The sequence below is a fragment of the Cnephaeus nilssonii genome (assembly GCF_951640355.1).
Source record: "Cnephaeus nilssonii genome assembly, chromosome: 3".
Taxonomy (NCBI): domain Eukaryota; kingdom Metazoa; phylum Chordata; class Mammalia; order Chiroptera; family Vespertilionidae; genus Cnephaeus; species Cnephaeus nilssonii.
Window position 1 is genome coordinate 14,525,636 of NC_137074.1, and position 15,600 is coordinate 14,541,235.

General features: G+C 38.5%; 1 protein-coding gene across 4 annotated transcripts in view; it reads right to left on the reverse strand.

The window, feature by feature from the left end:
- Positions 1 to 15,231, reverse strand: part of NCAM2 (neural cell adhesion molecule 2) — a gene marked incomplete at both ends in the record, with an annotated part of 396,277 nt that extends 381,046 nt beyond the window's left edge. For all 4 annotated transcript variants that reach the window (XM_079767352.1, XM_079767350.1, XM_079767349.1 and 1 more), the window contains one exon: positions 15,177 to 15,231. In XM_079767352.1, coding sequence (XP_079623478.1) covers positions 15,177 to 15,231 — 55 coding nt within the window. The remainder of the gene's footprint in view (positions 1 to 15,176) is intronic.
- Between the last annotated feature and the right edge of the window lie 369 nt (positions 15,232 to 15,600).

Genomic DNA, 15,600 nt, shown 5'->3' on the forward strand with positions numbered 1-15,600 from the left:
GGAGGGCTCGTTAGGTTTACACAATGTGTTTTCCTCCAAATCTTTCCCCTACCCCTGCCATACCTTCACTACGGTCCTCAAATATTGTATAGCGGGGGGCATGCAGGCCTTCACATTCAAAATAAGCCTTCACACAAATCCCATGTCGGATACTTCATAGCTATGGGACCTCAGGTAAATTGCTTTACCTCTCCATCTCTTAATTGGTTATTTATGTGTGTTTTTTAAAAAGACAGTAAAAGCTGAATAAATATAACATTAAAAAAATCAAGTATTTCTTAGGAGACTGGCCAAGACATGGCCTATTTACAAAGGAAGTTAGTATCCTCACCTACCATTCTCACAGGAAACAAAACTATGCACAGTGTTGTTTTCTTTGATGGTGACTTGACAGAGAAAGGTGACTGTGGCCAGCCAGCCAGCCTGGGTTCCAATCCCACCTCTGCCACTGAGCAGCTTTGGGACTGTGACGAGTCATTGAAACACTTCAAAATCTCTTTGTATCCCCTCCTATAAAACAGCATCAAACCCATAAGGAACCTTGAAGGATGCAATTAGGTCCCACATACAAAGCATGTCAATATGGTATCCCTAAGTGCTTCATAAATACTGACTTTGGATATTGTTTATATACTTTGTCAAAATGGGCCCATTCAACACGCCTGGGGCAGCCACATTTGACAACCTACCACATATTTATTCTCCTCCCCCATTCTTCCTTAATAAATGAACACTGGATTTAAAAAAAAAAATGTTTTATTGATTTCAGAGAGGAAGGGAAAGGGAGAAAGAGATAGAAACATCAATGATGAGAGAGAATCACTGACTGGCTGCCTCCTGCACGGCCCCTGCTAGAGCTCAAGCCCGTAACCCGGGCATGTACCCAACTGGGGAATCGAACCATGACCTCTTGGTTCAAAGGTCGATGCTGGGCCACTGAGCCACACCGGCTGGACATAAACACTGAATTTTATTGGCCAATCAATTTTATTGGCCAATCAAATCAATTTTATTGGTTAATCTCCACCTCAGCACCAGAAAAGAGTTGCATGAGTCAAGGGAAATGACCATAATGTCATCCTCACAAAAGATTGGTTTAGGGGGGTTCATATGAAACAATTCTAGCCAATGAAAATTGAGGGAAGTCTGCTGGATGAATTAGAGGGATCCCTCCCCCTTTATTATTAAAATGAGGCCAGAAAAAGAAATGTTTATCTTTCCTAACTTCAGATCTTATTGCGTAAGGATGTGATATATAGACTTACTGCAGCCATGCTTCTTCCATGCTGTCAGGAAAAAAACAGCCAAAACTGAGGAGAAACATGAAGTCCAAACCTACTTCCAGATGGCTTCTCTCATGTTGTAATATATTTTTACTTTTAGGCCATTTTCAGTGTGTGTTTCTCTTATTTGTCCCTAACAGTGTCCTATACAGATATAATTTCATTATGAAAGTATTCAGAAAATTAAGCACAAACGGATGACTTATTGAATTATTAATAATTATAGTGTTTCACATGAGAAAAGCCATTTAAAATATATAGCTTATATTTAAATATTAATGTTATATAGCCCTTAATGAATTATACTGCCCTGAACCATCCAACTGCCCCACCTTGCAACCACTCTGAACTCCTGTCTCTAAATCCTTCTTCCTTCTCCATGCTCATTAATCTTTTAAGTCCCTGAAAGATTTACTCCTTTACTAATTGGTAGTCACTCACCTAAAGTTTGGTCATTCAAAAGAAATGGCCAGAAAGAACGGTAAAAATCTGAAACTGCAGCTACTCCTGACACTTTCTTTCTTCAGCAATCCCTTACTACTTCAAAGAAACCATGTTTTAGTCAATGGAATGAAAAAAAAAAATGTTAGAAACAAATATGAACTGATTTTGCATTTCAAGTCATTTACTTATTAGATGCTACTTAATTTTTATGAATTTCAGATTCTTTATCTGTAATATAAGAGTTCAGAACTCCTATCTATGTTGTGAATATAAAAATGAGGTGACCTATATGAAAGAGCCTGCAGGGTGACTGGCATTTTCATCTGATGATGATTCTCTCCCTCTAAACTAGCCAGACCCCACTGAGCCCTTCTCAGCTAGGCTTCAACCTCGGCCTCTAAAGATTTGGACAAAACACTAACATCATTTTGAACACCTCAAGGGTGCATTCCCTAGGATGACTCTAACCCCCTTTAAAGTGCCTACCTGAAAAAACTCAGGGCTACCAAAAATGTTACTGTGTCTTCCAGTCAGCACCTGAAGCTAGGATCGCACAGACACCCTCTGTGGGAGGATAGGAACCTGCCTTTGACAAGCACCAGTTAGCAGATCCTGATGGGTGTCCCATGAACCCACGGCCCCCATTTCTGGTTTCTGTCATTTTTCACTTCCCTGACGCTATTGAGATCCCACTCCCCCTCCCCCTACTCCCCCATTCTTTCTTTCAAAGGCCCAGTCACCAGTCATGTCTGTACAGATCGAAGTTGAGTTTATTTCGCAATGGCTCTTGACCCTATTGAAGATAATATACTAAGTTCCTAATATAGTAGTATCTTACTGATTAAAAGCTGTCCTTACCATGGCGTGTCTCAGTGGTTGCATGTCGACCTATTAACCAGGAGGTCAGGGTTCCATTGCTGGTCAGAGCACATGCCCTGGTGTTGCCTGCTAGATCCCCAGTAGGGGGCAGGGGGCGTGCAGAAGGCAACCTATCAATGATTCTCTCTCATCATTGATGCTTCTATTTCTCTCTCTCCCTCTCCCTTCCTCTCAGAAATCAAGAAAAAAATATATATATATGTCCTTACCACTTTAACTAGTGTCTGTCTTTGTTGATCTTGGACACACCATTCATTCAATTAATTCATCAAATACATATAAACAGACACTGTTTATGGAGGAAATGAGGTTGCCTAATCAAGTCATTCTGTTTTGTTGGGCATCGCCTTCTTCCTTTGAATGCACATAACTGTGTAAGACTTTATCCCACCACCTACATTGACCCCCACACACATACTTCCTCATTCCCTTTTAGCTGGTGAATTATCCTCCCTACAACAAAAGAATGACTGATCTTTACCTAGTTTAACTTCCCTTTGGCAGTCTCAGTTTCCTGCAGGCATTTCTGCTCAGGGAAATGCGTTTCAGAGTCCCAATTAGCCCTCTTTGGAGTCACAATTAGTAAGACACTTCACACTTTGTTATGGCAACTTCTCTGCTCCCAATCACACATCCACAGTCACCTACATCACCTGAGACAGGAGACTTCTAAATGAGGATTGGGAGTGAGAGGCAGACAAACAGGACGAGACAAGTAAAAGTTAACTAGTAAATAGGTCCCCTCCTCCACCATAGTCAAGAAGTTTAATCCTTTGATTTTTCCTAGCAAGAAAACCTACAATCTGCTTAAAGAAGTCACCCTTCACCACACAATCTCTGTATTAATGCACAGTGTAGAAAGGAGGGTATTTTTAATAAAATGCTTCATTACAATAGAAATGGAACAGGCACTTGAAAGAGAAATACATTAGCAACTTAGGGTATGTCATAATTGCTCAGAATTCTGTACTAGCTGTTATTTCAATGTGATGAGCATACTAAAGTTGAGTATTTCATATTGAAATACGGCTGTGAAAGTTTTCAGGAGAGCATAGAGGATGGCATAATATCATCTAATAACCTATGTTGAGTTTTGTTTCTAAATTGCAGGCCCACAGGCAGTCTCTGCCGAGGTAAAATGCATTAGCAGGGGGCTTATGAGGGGTCTTTGAAATAGAATGACTCACATAGATAACCAATTAAAGTGATTATAAATTACGTGAAATTTGAGGAGGAAAATGAAAGTTAAAATGGATGAATCAGAAGCAGTAGTATTATCTTTAATTGCAAACTGCTTCAAGTTAAGAGTGACATTCACAATAATGGTAACATTAGTGGAATAATGGTAGGCAGGCAAATAAATACATGATAAAGATATTCTGGATTATCTAAAAATGTATGCTGTCCAATTAAATGCTTTTATCACTGAAGTCAGACCTAGATAACATCATCAAATCATGACAAAACACAGCTACCAGGCAAGAGAAAATGTTTTCAGTTAAATTGAATTTTACTAAAAAAAAAAAAAAAAAAAAAAAAGGACAAAATCCAAGTACTTATGAAAAAATAAGGTAAAATAACTCTTACTTATTTCTCTATTCATACAGTTTAGAACTGGCTTCCAATAATCATTGATTGAGTAATAAACTTTTAATTAACCCCAGGATTATCTTAATTTTGAGGATTTTAAGTACTTGCTTTATTGACACATTAGATATTTACTACTGATAAAATCTAATCTGTTTAATTATACTATTATCAGTATATTATCTGTTTAATTATACTATTATCTCCCTCATGTATCACAACACTTTGAAGACTTTGAAACCTCAACTATGTAACCATATCCTATGCCTTGGATAAGGCTTCAAAACAGCAAATCTGACAGCAAGATTTAAAAGTGGTTTTTTTTTCAATTCCCAGCCTAATTTGTTTTCCAGTATAGGAGATAAAGGAGGTCACCTGTACTATTCATATTCAATTAAATAATCATTGTGATTTGATTATGTTATAGATATTCATATATTTTTGAAGGCCTATCACATGCATGGCAGTGATATAAACAAAATGTTTAAAAGACAGTCTCGGACCAACTTATAGTCTATATCCAGCAAACCAAATCATTACCCAAAGTACAGAATAAATATAGGGTGTCCCCCCAAAATATGTACACACACCTTGAATAATTATAAAGGCAGTGTTTATTAAAATACATTTCATTTTCAAAATTGAGCTATCAGCTGTTAAAGTATATATACATACTTTTGGGACACCCTGTATATTTTTAAATGGTCAGCCATTTTGTTTTTCTCCAGCTGGTTAATATTGAGATATCCATTCAGCACATATTTGCTAAATATCTACTATGCTCCTGGAATACACATATGAATTTACAGTGAACACCCCAATCAAGTACATTCTATTGAATGGAAAGGCATTCTTGCTCTCATGGAGTTCGCATGGAAGGTCACAGCACAGCAAAGTTGGACAAGCTGAAATTCAGTATATTACCATCATAGATTGGATCTCCAGTGCCTTGCATACTGACTGCTATGTAGGAGGCAATTAATGTATATTTGTTGAAAGAAAGCAAGATGTCTTCAATGATGAGATACTCCAAGACTCAGCTGGATTGTGTAGACACAGGGTCAAAGTGTACAAATACCAGAATTGGCACAAAAGTGTTTAACAAGCATGAGGTGGAGAAAGGATTGTGCAAATGAATAAAAGGCAAAAATCTTAATAGTCCCAAATAATTCAAACAATTCAAATGAAAGGTATATCTCTAATTAAAATTAGAATGTGTCCATAAACACAGTTCAAAGGTAACTTTGAGGAAAATAATGACATAAAGTTATTTTTGAGAATTGCTCCATAGGTATGAGTAAAGCATATTTAGGTAAAAACAAAGACATCATAATAGGAAAATGTGATTTATCTAGAATAAAATATTTATACCAAGTCTTGGTCCTATACTTTTTTATATTTTCCTTCCTGGGAAAGTTACTTCACCTCTTTGAGTTTTATTTTCCTCATTTCTAAATCAGGAATGGCATCTATCTTTCAGGATAATTATGGGACTCCTATTAGAAGTGTCTTATCAAAATAACTAAATTTTAAAAATAAAAAAATAGGTAAATATCATCGATCAGTACTTTGACAAAGTACTTGGCATATATTTTAACCTTCACATAATCAATGTTTAGTATTTCTTTTATGGATGACACAAAGATATCACTGTGTTATAAAAATGCAACTGCTCTGGTCAGGCAACATGCTCAATATTTGTGATTGGTGATAATATTCAGAGAGAAATTAAACAGATAAACATAAAAGCAATCGGCAAGACTAGTATTATACTTATTGGAAAACTGGTTGGGTATGGACAAGTTTCAATAATAGAAAAATTGTCCCCAAACACTCGCATACCGAGAACAAAGTACAAATGCGCTTTTTTTCTTAAGTTGGGACTTATAGGTCTTAGCCATATTGCATTGGTTTATTTTACAGGAGGTGTTTCAGTTCTAATACTGTATTTGCATCCCTAAAAAAAAACACTGATGTGTAAAAAAAGAAAAAAAGTGCAGTAAAAAACACCATGGCTTATAGGAAAAAACAAGATGAGAGGTCAGAACATTCACAACCTCCAGATAACAGTCTGAACTAAAATACTAGAACAGTTAAATCTCTATAGGCATATGTATCTAACTTCTCCATCTCTTTCAAGATGCAAGGCCTGAAGGGCATTCACTTTAAAATGGAAAACTATGATCTAGGGTGTAGCTTTTAAAAAATAAAAACATCGAACAAGTAAACAACACATCATGGTAACACAGGAGACAATGATGTGCCAGTTTCTTCAGCTGCATTCTCAATGTTACCAGATACAGAATAGTAGAAATCAAGGTGGTTCTTAAAACCACTAAACAAACTAATACTTGCACTAAAGGAAAGGCACTTGAGTTGATTTTTCATATATTTCTTAACATCCTCATAGATTGCTAAGGCGTACTCTGTAATTGTGAGAAAGCTTGCTCTACATTACTTAAAAATTAATGAGCTTAAGAAACCATATTCCTGCATAGTCCCCCTATTTACCAATAATGTATGAGGTAATATGCATCAAAGAAGCATACACAAGCAGGGAAGACTGAATTATATCTTAAATGCATTTGATGTTCATTGGCTATAAATTTGGGAGTCAGCAACAGAACATACCTGTAGGCAAATCAGATGCTCTCAATCTCAAAACACCATCTATCAAATGAGATTTTATCAGGATTAAATGAGATGAGTGAAAATGCTCAGCATAGCTCCCAGACACAGAGTAGGGCCTCAAAAAAATGAGTTCCCTTGAATACCAATAGAAAAATTTCAACTCTATTTACTCAGTATAAAATTTATATTTTGGTTTTGCTTTTAGTTTAGTTTTTTTGAGGGGGCGGTTCCTTTTGATTTTGTCATGTTTTGTTTTGTTTTTGAGTGTCCCGGAATAAATAGAAAACAAAACCAACTATGGCTAAGCACAAAACATGAATAAAGAATATATAATGAAAGCAAATTTGACCTAAATGCTTCTGTGATTTTACCCAAAATCCAAGACATATGCTAAATAATAAGAGTACAATCAGTGATGGCTAAATGAGATAAACACAGAAGTTAAATAAGAATGGAGAAAAATTCTGAAGAAATGACAAATAAACTGATATTTCTATCTAGATTTTTCATGAATATCTCAAACTAGCATTTTAGAAAATTAAAAATGAGCAAAAAAATAAACAAAAAAAGAAAAATAAATCACCTAAAATAGTGGTTATCTTTATTTCCTTATTTCTGTTAAGATATAACCACCCTTTTTTTTTTGAATTTATCTTTTCTTTTGGAAAGTATTATAGATGTCCCCTCTTTTTTCTCCATTGACACCTTCCTCCCAAACCCCACTCCACCCACTACCCCCTAGACCCGTGGTCGGCAAACTGTGGCTGGTGAGCCACATGTGGCTCTTTGGCCCCTTGAGTGTGGCTCTTCCACAAAATACCACGGCCTGGGCAAGTCTATTTTGAAGAAGTGGCGTTAGAAGAAGTTTAAGTTTAAAAAATTTGGCTCTCAAAAGAAATTTCAATCGTTGTACTGTTGATATTTGGCTCTGTTGACTAATGAGTTTGCCGACCAGGGCCCTAGACCTTTACCACCTATAGTCTGGGCCTTGGTTATGCATATATGCATATAAGTTCTTTGGTAGCTCTCTTCCCACTCCCCCACCCCACCTGCACCCCCACCTTACCATTCTTTTTTATCAAATAGGCTTAAAACTTCTGGTACTGCCTTTTCCTTAATGTCCCAAATTGAATGTGTTATTAAAATCCATTAATTCTTCATTAGAAACATGTGTCATGTCCACACAATCCTTCCTGCCCCCCCCCCCCAACCCACCCACATATGGCCAGTAGTTTTAAAAACAAAACAAAACTTTAATCATGTTATTTTCCTGCCCAAACAATGGATCCCAAAGATCTACACAGCAGAGTCAAACTTAGCTTGGCCTCAAGGCCTTTCTGCCTCCACAAATATTCCCATAATTGAGACCAACAACTCACCTCTCCAAACCCTTAACTTAATTAACTTCGATTATTACTATCCTCTCAACACTGGCCACCTTTCCTACTTGTTCACTCATATTTTTTTTTCCTCCTTGGATTTTTTTCTCCATTTTCTCATCATGCTAAAACCTTGCCTGCTTCAGTGAGTGGCAAGTTAGTGTCCTGGTTAAAAAGCAAGTCTTTGTCCATGTCTTGAGTTCAAAACTTTGTTTCCTTGCTGTGCAACTTTAGACAGTTATTTAAATTTTCTATGCCTCATAGCCCTGAAGTGTAAATGGGGAATAATAGTATGATAATAATTTGAAGGTTCATGTACTGATTAGGCTAGTTAACACATGTAAAGTACTTACAATAGAGCCTGGCTATTAGTACACTATGTTTTACAAATTTATATTTTTTGTCTTCTCAACCCTCAATGCTAAAATTTATGTACCACCCATTCCCCCACACATGCTGATTTCAGACAAATACATTACATATATTAAAACACAGGCATTGAACTAGAAATGAAAAAATTTAATCCCAATTGCAGATAACTACTAACTATAACTGATACACACAAATCAAATAATTCCTCTATAACTCAATGTTTTCATTCATAAAATAAAGTTAACAGTCGCTTGGATACTTGATGACCATTAGTTATAAGGTGGTTAGAAGCACTTTGAACAAGTGGTGTGTACAGTTATAAGATGGTGGCATTATATTTATTTTAAGGGCTGAATAAATATTTGTTAATTAACTGACAAAATGGTACAGAATTTAAATATTATCATTACTTTGAGCTGAAGTAACGTTAGATTATCTTTTTTAACCAATTGAAAAGTTTGGTGATGGAGACCTGAATTAAGAGTTTAAAGACCAAAGCTCTAGTTATTAGCCTTTTACTTTTCTATTTGACCTTTAGTAAGTCGATTATACGAATTGTGTACCCATCCTAAGACTATTGGTTGTTGGCCCATAGATGGGACTCAAGATACAAAAAGAAACCCCTTCTCCAAGACTCTTTACTGCCACCTGCTGGAAAATTGTGACAATAATTATGCATTCTATCACCATGAGTATGAGTGGCACCCCCTAGAGTTGTTCATCACACAACCAATACAACCATTTCTAGGAATGCTGCCTAATAAGGTGTGTGAGACACTACAGGCATTTAAAAAGTATTTGATGAATGAGAAAACAATGGATGATCATCCATTATCAATAAATTACATTATCTCTACCCTATCGAGGTTTTTTTCTAATCACAGATTAGCTTATAATGATTTTTTAAAAATGAGTATGGGAGATATTTTTAAACCACAGGCAGATTTATCTATATACATATTATACCAAAACTATAAATAGTGTCTGGCATAGTGGGGTTGACATTTTGTAAGATGTCTACACATATCTATGATCACAATTGCTCCTCGTGGCAGAACAGCAAGACCAACCAGGGAAGATATATTTATATCAGACTTTCAAACAAGCAAATAAATTTTCCGAGAATTTAAGTGGCTTCTTCAAAGTCAAGAGACTCTTAGTGGTCTAGGTCTTCTGATTTCAAATACAATGTTCTTTCCCTTTCCCTACTAGTTTTAATAACAAAATGCAGCCAAGATAATTTTGATCAATTGACCTGAAATTCTTCAAACTCCCGTTTGTTGATTGGTATGCTCATAACTACTCTCAAAATTCTCCATCATCTCTCTTAACTATTGATAGTGGTACAAATGAATACGTGAGACCGGAAAGAACACTGATAGCTATTTGGTATCTGCACTATTATTATAATTGTAAATAGTTAAAAGTTATTAAAATATTTTAAAGAATTCCATATAAAGCACTTTTATTTGCTGAACAATTAAAGATAGCTTGGCTCTCTGAAGCTCAGGGATATTACATTTAATAAAAGCATAAAAGCACTGGTTGCATCTTAAAGTGCTCTCATATCAGATAATTTGGAAAATTAAAACTAATTTATAATCTTTTAAATAGGCCTGTCTTCAATATAATTGGGATAGTATAAAGAGCACAAGGAATTTAGAATCTAGGTCAATAAAACTTGAAAAACAATGATTTTCCTTTTACAAGGATATTAAAGTTATTAAATTAATTTTGCATGCACCAACACCCAGAGGATTAATTTTATTTTGGACGCAAATAACAAAAGCAATTCAGACTCTCTCTACCACTTATCGAGCACTTTCTTCATGCTCTTGAAAGTTCACTGCTATGAGAGATGACCCTGAAAACAGATAAATTAAAATCATTTTCCAAATGTCAAAAGCCAGAGAAAGCAGCAGGACTAGTCGTGCCAGGACCTTCAGATTGACAACCCTGTTTCCTTCTGCATTGCTCCCTCTCAAGGAAACAGACGAAAACAAATTACACTCTCCAGCTTGGTTACCAGCCTCAATCTCTGTTAGGTCCCTGTTCTCAGTCCCAAGACAAACTAGTTCTATGTTTGAAGGAAAGCCTTTTTTTTTTTTTTTTTTTTTTTACTAAATTATATGAAGTTTGACTTTCTTCTTGTACTGAATGAGGTTCTTTTGTTCCACTAGTTGCTGTCTACCAGGACATTACCACTGGGAGAACATTAGCCCCCGTGTCACTGAAAAGACTCACTGGACATCAGGGACCCACCAACTCCCCTTCTTGCTCTCTGGGCTCCAAAATCACTAAAGTGACCAAATGCTCTGCTTCACTCCTTTGACATAAAACGTGGACGGAAACGTTCTGGGTTATGCGCTGATAATTGTTTTGTTTTGTTTTTAATATATTTTATTGATTTTTTACAGAGAGAAAGGGAAAGGAATAGAGAGTTAGAAACATCAATGAGAGAGAAACATCAACCAGCTGCCTCCTGCACACCCCCCACAGGGGATGTGCCCGCAACCAAGGTACATGCCCTTGACCGGAACCGAACCCGGGACCCTTCAGTCCACAGACCGACGCTCTATCCACTGAGCCAAACAGGTTTCGGCTGATAATTGTTATGCCCAGTGTTCAGAATCCCCAAAAACCCACCAGGAAGGAGCCAAGGCCCGCTGTAAATGCAAGAGAACCTTTATTCGTGCTAGCACGAGCCCTAGTCCCCAGCAATCACCAAGAGAGAGAGCTTTTGGGAGAACAAAGGCCTTAAAGGGGGTCCAAAGCAGTGGGTGGGGGGAACGTTCGTGGCCCCGTTGATTGGTCAGGGGGCAGGGTCAGGGCAGGGGTCTGGTTACACGGGGGGGGGGGGGGGGATACTGTGCAGCTTGCCTAATTTGGACTGAGTCCACTTCTCTACATTCCTATTGGCAGGTTTACGCAACTGTTGCATTCTCGCGGTTTTCTCAGAAAAAGGAGTCATATACATAGTTACACAGGATGGAGGGTACAGTACATTTTGTGCTGTCCTGCTCTGCCCTTTCAATAACAATGACATTAATTTGCATAGCCTATGTTCTCTAAGTGCAAATGAATGTGGAGTTGATTCAGTAGGCACCTAGCACAAGGAGGTTTACCTCAAAGAGTGAGACCAGGGTAGACAGAAGAAGGATGGGTAACACCCTGCACAGAAGGTAGCTCTGTGGAGACCTTCCTGTAGACCTGACACTGGTAGACATCCACACCCCTATGCTTTGTTTTTTGAAGGTACACTTTTCTAATGAATGATGACTTCACCAGAAAGCACTTCCCTATAAAGAGTAAATACAAGCAGATGCTTGTACACGTAAGCCATTAACTGGGCAATTCACACACACACACACACACACACACACACACACACACACACACCCCGTGCCCCTGATTTTGGCTTAGGTAAGTATTCTGACTATGTCTGGGTGAACTGGACTGTAAGAAAGATGGGTAGCTCTGTTTTTACCTTACATTTTCACACCGCAATGCTTCTATTTTGTATATGTGAACATCCAGTGATAGACCTTAATCATACTTGGATCATTTTATTTTTTTAAAGAAGGAACTTATTTTAGAAATTAAAAAGGCTTCGGGAATACAACACATTTGGGAATCTAAATTGACACAGATCCAAACGGCCAACGCACTGTGACCACAGACTTCAAGTTATCCCTTGAGATTTAGGATGACAGAGGATGTGACCAAGTTTTGAATACCAAGAAAACGTAATTGCAGAAGTTAGAATTATAGAACCTCCTTTCCATTGGCAATTACATTCAGACTTGACAATGAACCCCAACCTTACTTCATTAGATATTAATCTTGCAGTGGAAATGGCAGGCTTTTAAAGCGGCATTTCTGCTACAATAGAAAAGGCTCTTGCTCCAGCAGAACAATAATAACATTGTGTTGGAAAGTTAGAAAATAGAACTATTAGGCCGTGTTAGCTAATTATAGTATTGGCATCCACTTAAGTTAGTCCGTTTTTCATTTCTGTCATTTTCTCCTATTCAACGGCTGCCGTTCAAAACGTTTTGACTTCTTAAAAGGGGATACATCATTGTTGCCTTTCCCCAGTCGAACTGCACACCACTTTCCAAAGCAATAGCTTCAATCATGCTTCATAAAATCCCCTGCAAGTATATTGTTGGAAACATAAATCAGCAAGCTAGGACTTCGGTATTTCTAAGGCAAGCCCAGGGATCACTCGCTGGAGGCTTTTCCATGGCCCCTTTATAAAAGAATAAACAAAATTACGAGTTGCACTAGATTCATTTTTTTTTAAAAAACCTGCTCCCAGTGGTGTGTCTGATACTTGCTGCTACATCCTTAATTGGAGAACAAAACCCTAGCAGAGAGGGATTGGACTCCCGGATCAGGCTTGCTGTGTCTAAGCATCTCTGACTTCATTAGGACACAGGACACAGAAGTACTACATGTTTCCGTTTCACAAAAGCCAGGGCTCTCTGATGTGCATCTGTGCCTCTATGAGTGTCATGCATTTTTTAAACTGTACTAGATAGAGAGATCCGTAGGACGATGCTGTCCTCATCCCCTGTTTTATTACAGTGCATATGGGCTCCCCTTCAGGCAGGCTTTAGTCTTAGAGCTCCTCTTTATAATGACCCTGCATTCTGAATTATAAATTGTGGGAATCACAATTTCAGATATATGTTACCTATCCAGGCTCAAAGTATGTGTCTCTGTGTGCTAAACATTCCTAGATTTCCCTTGTATTCCCCAAATTCCAACACACTTAATGTCTACATTGGTAAACTCACAGACTCCACAACTGAGACATTTTTCTTCTCCAAATCAGTGACAATGAAATCACAAGTCTGCATAAACTTGCTTCTTATTATGCCCCCATCTTGTTCTACACCATCTACACTTGGTTAATTGCAGTGGTATTTTAACTACAATTTGCAGGGACTGCTTCTTAGTATTCAGAAATACCTGTCTATATTATAAATGAACAGTTAAACACAATCAGCAAGCTCTCCCAAAATTAAAGCAGCATATGTACAGGGTATAAAGTATATGTTGATTTTTTTTTCTTTAATAGTGTCTGAATAGAATCAATTGGGCTAATATTATCTTCAGATGGATATATCTGCAATTTCGCTATGACTGAGATTGTTCATACTCTGTATTATTAAGGGGAATTGAGCAGCATCTTACCAAGACACTTTACAAACTATAGCAACATCCAGTGTTTGCATACCGAACATAAAATCTGCATCCATCCGTGTTTCGTCAATCACTAACACTATAGCGTTAGGGAGGAGAAGGGCAGAGAAAGGAAGGTTTCATATCCAAAATGTCAAACCTTGCTGAAGAATGATAGAAGGACCAGTGAGTGTAGAAGAGCAGAAATAACCATTTCTAGGATTAAAATGGAGTTCTACCACCCCCTGCTGGACCATATGACCAACGCAGAAGAGGCTAAAAAATGCTTAGAATTGAATATAGTGGAGATATTTTAACTTGTCTTGTAATTTGTTTTTTCTCAAAAAAGGATTTCATGCTACACTAATAATATAACATTCTCTGCAATTACCAAGCATCCCAAAAATCACTGTTGTTTTCTTTTTTTAAAGAAAGACTTCCACCAATGCATATTTTAGCATTTTGTGTCCCCAATTAAATGTCCAAACTTGTCTGAATAGTTGAAAATGCCTCCATTTATTATAAATATGTTTTGTGTGAATGTGAACTACCTTGAAAAAAGGCAAAATAAATTCACATCTACCTCTATTCAGAAAAGCAGAGGTAGCTTCCACAAATTATCTCTCAGGTTACTCTAGCATGCTATTCATTTTTTTTTTTCTTAAGAAATAAAAGCTCCCACCAGTTCTCCATAAGCTTTTTAAAAAAATCCCTTCAGGTGTAATAGCCATCTGATGTTACAAAAATTTCCAACCTCGATGTATTAACAGGGGGTAGGGAGGGTTAAAATGAATGACTGCAACATATCCCTAGTTTTATCCATTTGCTTTCTTACACAATATCCATGGCCCCTCTCTCATCTCTTAGTTTCCAACAGAAATAAGGCATCATCGTTCACTTCCTAGTCAGGAATTGGGGTCTTGGGAAAGGGTGGGGGGGTGTCTTAAGAATTGCATTTCTTGCACACAACACATATTTCCCAAACGAGTTTAATTCTGATAGTTTTCACTGCTTCTGTCAAACAACCTCGTCCCCTTTTCCTTCCGCAATCTCGGATATTTACCTGTTCACACACACCAACATACTCATCCAATTTTTTTTGACAATGAAACCAGAGAAAGCCAAGATCCCAAGGGGGGAGAGAGAAGAGGAGGGTGGGGGGGAGGAAAAAAAAAGGCAGTTTGTCTCAATCTCCTGCTCTCGGATGCCCATCTCCAATTCTGCATCTCCTCTTATTTTAAGAGACAGAGGCAACTGTCAGCAGCCGCGAAAAATCACAGCAACCACCACCCCCAAAAAAAACTATAACTTTAGTTCTTTCATTTCCATCTTCTCCTGCCTCCCTCTGCCTCTCCGGGTGGGGTGGGAAGGGGGGAGGGAAAGTAAATGCCATAAAGCACCGCACTCCTACCTTGCCCGCTACTGACAAGCAACCCGAGCAGGTGGAAGGAGAGGAGGAGGCTCATGTTCAGGACGTGACACCGGCGGACACTTCCAAAGTTATTAAGTCCAGCCCCGGAGAGAGACCCTTCCGCTGCCACGGCCGCCTCCGCGAGAGCCGCCGCCACTCCCGGGTGCCCCGGCCGCCCGCAGCCCGCGCGCTCCTCCTCGCCAAGTGACTGCAAGCTCCGCTCCGTGCCGCACTATATCCAGGCGGCGGCGGGAGCGGCGGCAGCGGCAGCAGCAGCAGCAGCAGCACCAGCAGCGGCCGCCGCGGCGGCAGCAGAGCCGGGCGGGGAGGGCGGCGGGGGCGGGGGCGCGGGGAGGGGAGGGGAGGGAGGCGCGGCCGAGGCGTATCCCTCCGCGCCGCACACCGGCCGCTTTCGGGGCGCGCG